The sequence below is a fragment of the Orycteropus afer genome, unplaced genomic scaffold (genome assembly GCF_000298275.1).
Source record: "Orycteropus afer afer isolate SDZICR_OR568_19922 unplaced genomic scaffold, OryAfe1.0 scaffold00050, whole genome shotgun sequence".
Classification (NCBI taxonomy): domain Eukaryota; kingdom Metazoa; phylum Chordata; class Mammalia; order Tubulidentata; family Orycteropodidae; genus Orycteropus; species Orycteropus afer.
Window position 1 is genome coordinate 6,269,377 of NW_006921637.1, and position 7,781 is coordinate 6,277,157.

General features: G+C 45.2%; 1 protein-coding gene across 1 annotated transcript in view; it reads right to left on the bottom strand.

The window, feature by feature from the left end:
• Positions 1 to 7,275, bottom strand: part of MAP3K21 (mitogen-activated protein kinase kinase kinase 21) — a 142,313-nt gene extending 135,038 nt beyond the window's left edge. The window contains exon 1 of the mRNA XM_007938480.2: positions 6,453 to 7,275. Within this exon, the coding sequence (XP_007936671.2) occupies positions 6,453 to 7,275 (823 nt within the window). The remainder of the gene's footprint in view (positions 1 to 6,452) is intronic.
• Positions 7,276 to 7,781: the final 506 nt, after the last annotated feature.

The following is a 7,781-nucleotide window of genomic DNA, read 5'->3' on the forward strand; positions in this document are numbered from 1 at the left end:
CTAAGGCACTTGACTGCTAACCAGAAGGCTGGAGGTTCAAACCCATCAGCCACTCCTCGGAAGGAAGATGGGGCAATCTACTTCCGTAGTGATACTGCCTCGGAAACCCAAGGAGGGATCGCTATGAGTCGGGTCCAAGTAGACGGCACATAACAACAACAACAACATGCCTGTCCACTGTTTGGCTGGAAGCCACGGGAATGAGTGAGTTCAATTTCAGACTTGAAGGGTAACTAGGGGCCATAGTCTCAGGTTTCACCAGGCTCTATCAGACCAGTAAACCTTTTTTTTTTTTAATTTTATTTTATGATTTTGAGTTTTGTTCCACATTGCTCTCCCACTCTATCCAGGATCTCCTGTACTGATGCCTTTCCAAGTGGTTAACAGTGGTAATAGAGTCTTCTGAAAATTTTAAACAGTGTCTTAAATAATTTCTATTGACTTGGGTCTTAGTATGGGAGCTCTGGTGGCATAGTGCCTAAGGCATCTGACTACTAACCAGAAGGCTGGCAGTTCAAACGCACCAGCCACTCCTTGGAAGGAAGACTGAGCAATCTATATCCACAGAGATACTGTCCTGAAAACCCAAGGAGGGGTTGCTGTGAGTGAATCAACTCCACTGCAGTGAGTTTGTTTTCTCTGGTTTTGATTCTAAGTAGTCTTATTCTGCTTCTAGTCACAAAATCAAAATAAAAGCCAATATTGATTTTTACAACCTTGTTTACATTATCAAATCACTACCACCATTAGCAAATAACCAATAAAGCCAAACAAAATATACCGTATTAGACTATCAGCTCTACTCAAAAATCTGAACAAGTTATAGCTTCATAATCATAAGAGAATGCAAGAGTATCTGCATTCATTAATTCAACAATTAAAACCAGAAAGACAAGATAAAGCATTGCGCTAAGCCCTGTGCTTTGCCCATTTTAGGCCCTATGCAAAATTTTCATTTTATACTGATTTTATTCTGATAGCTATAATAAAGGTCACAGAAGCACTGGTGATCCAGTGGTAGAAATCTCACCTACCACACAGGAGGTCCAGGTTCCATTCCCAGCCAATGCAGTTTATTTCTGGGAGCTCTGGTGGCATAAGTGCCTAAGGCATTTGACTGCTAACCAGAAGGCTGGCAGTTCAAATTCACAAGCCACTCCTCAGAAGGAAGGATGGGTAATCTACTTCCGTAGAGATACTGCCTCAGAAACTCAAAGAGGGGTCTCTATGAATCAGGATCAACTCCGCAACAGTGAGATAATAAAGGTCACATTTAACAAATACTTGGCTTGGCTACTGCCTGACTAATTAAGTCTTTTTAAAAGTGTAACAATTCAAAGCAAAGGATATCTTACCTAACAATCATAGAGATTAAAATGCTCCAGGAAATCTGGCAATTTATTCCGAGGAGAAAATGTCTTTTAAAAACTATGCAGCATATAATCACCACCTTCAAATTACATAACATCTACCATACACATAGTACTATAAGTTTTTTTAGTATCAATAAAAAACTATTTAAATTAGCTATTATTACAGGGTCATATTTTTCTTCTTACTATTTAACAGTTTTAGGAGCTCTGGTAGCATAGTGGCTAAGAGACTTGCCTGCTAACCAGACGGCTGGCGGTTCAAACCCACCAGCCACTCCTCGGAAGGAAGGTTGGGCAATCCTACTTCCGTAGTGATACTGCCTTGGAAACCCAAGGAGGGGTCGCTATGAGTCAGGTATGACTCGACGGCACATAACAACAACAACAACAATTTAACAGTTTTAGGAATTCTTTGACAGTGATAGGATAATATCCATATGCCTACAAGGAAGACCAGTTAATACAAGCACTATTCAAATTTACGTACCAACCACTAATGCCAAAGATGAAGAAACTGACAATTTTTACCAACCTCTACAATCTGAAACTGATTGAACATGCAGTCAAGATGCTTTGATAATTACTGGAGATTGGAATGCGAAAGTTGGAAACAAAGGATCAAGAATTAGAAAATATAGCTTTGGTGATAGAAATGACACCAGAGACAACATGACAGAATTTTACTAAACCAATACTTCTTCACTACAAATACCATTTTAAGCAACATAAAAGGGGACTTCACAAGTGGACTTCACCAGACAGAATATACAGAAATTAAATCAACTACCTCTGTGGAAAGAGATGATAAGAGAAATTAAATATCATCAGTCAGAAGAAGGCCAGAGGCCAACTGCAGAATAAACCAATTGCTTATATGCAAGTTCATGCTGACCAAAACCAAAACCTGCTGCCACTGAGTCGATTCTGACTCAGAGACACTCTATAATACAGAGTATAACTGCCTCATACGGTTTCCAAGGCTGTAACTCTTTATGAAAACAGACTGCCCCATCTTTCTCACATGGAGCAGCTGGTGGTTTAGAATAGCTGACCTTTTGGTTAGCAGCCAAATGCTTAACCACTATGCCACCAGAGCTCCTTAGTTTAAGCTGAAGCTGAAGAAAATTAAAACAAGCACTTGAGAGTCAAAAGTACAATCTGAGTATATCCCACCTGAATTTAAAAAGCGTGTCAAGAATACATATGATGCACTAAAGATCTGACCAGTTGTGGGATGACATCAAGGTATCGATACCCACACACGAAGAAAGCAAGAGATCATTAAAATGACAAGACACAAAGAAAAGACCAAAATGGATGTCAGAAGACAGTAAAACTTCCTCTAGGACTTGGAGTGTCTAAAGCGAATGGAAGAAATCATGATATAAAAAAACTGAAGAGAAGATTTCAAAGGGCAGCTGAAGAAGGCAAAGTAAAGTGTTACACTGATATATACTAAGACCTGGAGTTAGAAAACCAAAAGGGAAGAACATGCCCAGCATTTCCAAAGCTGCAAGAACTAAAGAAAAAAATTTAGGCCTCAAATTGCAATAATGAAGGATTCTATGGGTAAAATATTGAATGACACCACAATCATCAAAAGATGGAAGAATACACAGAATCACTGTACTACAAAGAAGTGGTTGACATTCAACCTTTTCAGGAGGTAGTATATAATCAAGAATTGATGGAAGGAAGTAGCTAAAGCTGCACTGAAGGCACTGGCAAATAGCAAGGCTCTAGGAATTGACAGAATACCAACTGAGATATTTCAACAAAGAGATGCAAAGCTGGAAGCACTCATTTGTGTATGCTAAGAAATCTGGAAGGTAGCTACCTGGCCAACTGACTGGTAGAGAACAATATTTGTGCCAATTCCAAGAATGGTGATCCAACAGAATGCAGAAATTACCGAACAATATCATTAATATCACACGCAAGTAAAATTTTGCTAAAGATAATTCAGTAATGGTTGCAGCAGATAGGGTACTGCCAGAAATTCAATCTAGATTCAGAAGAGGGCAAGGAATAAGGAATATCACTGCTGATGTTAGATGGATCTTGGCTGAAAGAAGGGAATAACAGAAAGATGCTTACCTGTGTTATATTGACTATGCAAAGGCTTTCAACTGTAGATCATAATAAATTATGGATAACATTGAGAAGAACGGGAATTCCAGAACTCTTAATTGTGTACATGAAGAACCTGTACACAGAACCACAGATAGGCATTTGAATTAGAACAAGGGGATACTGCATGGTTTAAAATCAAGAAAGATGTGCATCAGAGTGTATACTTTCACTATACTTATTCAATCATATGATAAGCAAATACTCTAAGAAGCTGGGCTCTATGAAGAGGAATGTGGCGTCAGGATTGGAGGTACATTCATTAATAATCTGGACAGGCAGATGACACATCCTTGCTTGCTGAAAGTGAAGAGGACTTACTGATGAAGCACTTATTGATGAAGATTAGTATGGATTACTCCTCAACATAAAGAGAACAAAATTTCTCACAACTTAACCAATGACATGACAAATGGAGAAAATGTTGGGCATTTCATTTTACTTGTGTTCACAATTAATGCCTATGGAAAACAGCTTTCAAGAAGTCAAACAATGTACTGCATTGGGCAAATCTGATGCAAAGGACCTCTTCAAAATGTTAAAAAGCAAAAATATCACTTTTAAGACTACAGTGCACCCACCCAAGTCATGGTACTTTCAATTGCTTCACATGTATATGAAAGCTGGATAATACCAATAAGGAAAGCCAAAGAAGAACTGATACCTTTGAATTATGGTGATAGAGAAGAACATTGAATATATACCATGGACTGACACAAGAATGAACAAATCTCTCTTGGAGGAAGTACAGCCCAAAACTCCTTAAAACTCAGGATGGAGAGACTGCATCTCATGTACTTTGGACATGTTATCAGGAAGGACATCATGCTTGGGAAGTAGACAATTAGTGAAAAAGAAGACCCTCAACCAGATGGATTGCCACAGTGACTGAAACAATGGGCTCAAACATAGCAACAATTGTGAGGATAGTCCAGGATTGGGCAGTGTTTTGTTCTATTTTACATACGATCACTGTGAGTTGGAACCAAATCTATGGCACCTAACAAAAGGTTTTCTTTAAAAGCTTTTATTTTATATTAGAAGTTTATTATACGCAACAACAGTCACATGGGTCAAGCTCCACTCCTGTGCTTTCACTACTAGCAAACACACTCCACCTCATGCACTCACAAAATAGATGTCAAGAATTATTATGACACTAAACTGCAAACTGCAAAAAATAAAAATAAAAAAGTTTATAGGTCCTTTAACTTTTTGGTCTAAGAACTAACCTAAATTGTTTGCCTGTGTTGGTGATGTGATGTTCTGCAACAGAATAGGTTTGTGGAATCCCAGGTGTCATTTTATCACAGAAATGCTATAAAGGTCAAAAAAGATAGATGAGAGAATGATGATATTGCTGTCCCTTAAATGCCTGGTTCTGCAGAAAACTCCCAGCAGACACAAAGCTCACAGGCATTGGTGGGAGAGGGCCGACAGGACCCAGACTTCCAGAACACCACTGTTTTATGGCAGCAGGTTAAATATCTCTTTAAATAAAGGTATACTTAGGGAATCACTATCAACTGGCAGTGAAGACTATGTCAGGTTTGAAGCCTTTACAAATAAATAAATAAAAGTACATTGAAAAGTGTGCTATCTTAATTCTAGGGTCCTTTATCTGACCCCTGTTAGAAGCTCCAAGAATACATCACCACATACAACAAATACATCATTTATTCCTGTCATTTTTCCTCTAGCAGACTTCAGGAAGGACACTGTTTCAGTTTGCATTAGCACCTGTCCTAGCAGGTTTTACAAGGTTGAAAGCCATGCTGTTATACTAGGACAATGTCAGTTCTGGCTGTATCCTTTAATCTGTCATGGAATTTCATTTTATTCTAAGACTATCATATGAAGTGAGCTTCAATATTAAAGAACTAACTTCAAATATCTATTCTACTAGCTCTTTTATACAGTGAAACGCAATACGGTTTGTATTTAAGTCATTTGTCAGTTCTTTATTGACATCTGGAAAATCCATCCTGATTTATAAATACGCTAAATCATGCAGGCCAGGTTTTAAGGATTTCGAATGCCTGTTCAAGGACAATACACTTGCTCTCAATAAACCCACACGTGTATAACACAAACTGATTCTTGACTGAAGACTGTTCACCAATAGTCAAGCCACCGAATCAATAATAAAATCATACTTTATTTGCAGAGATGAAAAGTCTTTAGAAAAGTCTAAGAACACAAGGCCACACTCAAGTGGGAGAATAAACCAAAAAACCAAAACCAAACCCACTGCCGTGGAGTCGATTCCGACTCATAGCGACTCCCACTGGGTTTCCGAGGAGGTAAATCTTTACGGAAGTAGATTGCCCAGTCTTGCTTCTGTGAAGTGGCTGGTGGGTTTGAACCACCAACCTTCTGGTTAGCAGTCAGATGTCTTAGGCACTGTGCTACCAGAGCTTCTTAAGTGGGAGAATAGCAACCTCTGAACAGCATTTGTAAAGCTAAAGGAAAGGGGGTTACTTGCTGAAAGCCATTATCCATGAATGGGAGCCATGAGTTCCTCACAATCGGAGGAAGCCTTCAGTCTACGAAGCCTAATCCAAACAAATAATCGATTGTACCTAAAAGCCAAACCCGTGAGGTTTCCCGAAGATCCATACAGTTTTCAACTACTTCATCTACAAGCAAATCTGATTCCATTTTAAACAAGCACCCTAAGGCAACAAGTCAAAGTAAGCGCGTTATCTGCCCCTACGCGAGTCACCCCGGTCTAGGTGGACTTTTGAGTCCCGCAAGGCTGCTCCAGGCGCCTTAAGCGCTGATCCCCACACCCTGCCACCAGGCACCCTGCTTGGACGGGTCCACCCTGGGATGCACGGGGTGGCCTGCTGGGCACCGTGGCATTCCTGGCCTGTGAGTCCTAGCCGGCAATGCCCTCCCCAACTTCCTCCGCATCCCCAGGACTGCTCTGCACCGCCTCTCACTTACTGTTGCTGGACTTAAGGTCCCGGTGCAGGATGGGCACGATGGCCTCCTCGTGCAAGTAGTGCATGCCGCGCGCAATCTGCACCGCCCAGTTGACCAGGACTTGCGGGGGGAAGCGGCGCGCGCGGCGCGGACCCGGGGCGCGGGGTTCCGCGGCAGCTGCCAGGGCGCGGTTTAGCGCTCCCCCACGGGCGAACTCGAGCACCAGGCAGAGGTTGGGCTGCTGCAGGCAGACTCCGCGCAGCTGGATTATGTTAGGGTGCCGTAGCATAGAGAACAACTTCGCCTCCCTCCGCACGCTCTCGGCTGCCGCCCCGGCGTCCTGCTCTGGATCGCGCCGTGCCGCCTTCACCGCCACCTCCTGTCCCTGCCAGGTTGCCCGGAACACCTGCCCAAAGCCGCCGGCGCCGATCAGCTCCTTCAGCTCCAGCTGCTCGAACTCGATGTGCACCGGCGAACCGGGCCGCGGCGGCGGCAGGGCTTGTGGCGGCGACGGGCAGGCGGCAGGGCGGCAGGGCGCCACGTAGTTGGCGGGGAAGATGCCGAGGCGCCGCTGCACCTGGCCGGCCCACCAGCCCTCGTCGCCCGAAACTGCGGCGTCCTGGGACAGCACCTCCACTAGCTGGCCGCGCCGCAGGCTCAGCTCGTCCTCGCCGCTCGCCTCGTAGTCGTAGAGCGCGGCCCACAGGCGCCCGGCGCCCGCCGCCGCCGAGGACGAGCCGCAGGAGGAAGCGGAGGACGATGACGAGGAGCATGCGGCCGGGGGGACTCCCAGGGGCGGGGACGCAGGCCTGTCGACTGCCCCCGCAGTGCCCAGGAAGGCCATGGAGGGTGGTCCTGAAGAGGAAAGCCGGGTTGCGGGGCTGCGGGCTCAGCCTCCGGAGCGACTAGACGGGCTCATCGTCCGGCTGGGTCGCGGTCCACACGGCCCCCGGCGCTGACCACGAAAAGGGGGTTTAAAGACCCGGGAGTTGGGGAGAACGAGGTTCTCAGGGTCTGATAAATGGAGGCCCCGGCCTCAGCCCCAACTTTTCCCTAGCTGCCCTCGCTGCTGCAGCGGCACCCGTGGGTACGGTAGCAGGCGCTCCATGATGGCTCGCGGGGTCTCGGCGTGCCAGAGAGCGCGGGCCTCCCTCCTCCCTCTGCCCCGCCCCCAAGGGACCGCCCTGTCCCCGCCGCCCCACCCCGCCGCGCTTCCGACGTCTGGGCTCGCGGGCATTGGAGCGCCGAGCCACGTGAGCGAGCCTGAGCGAGGGAGCGAGCCTGAGCGAGGGAGCGAGCCTGAGCGAGGGAGCGAGCCTGAGCGAGGGAGCGAGCCTGAGCGAGGGAGCG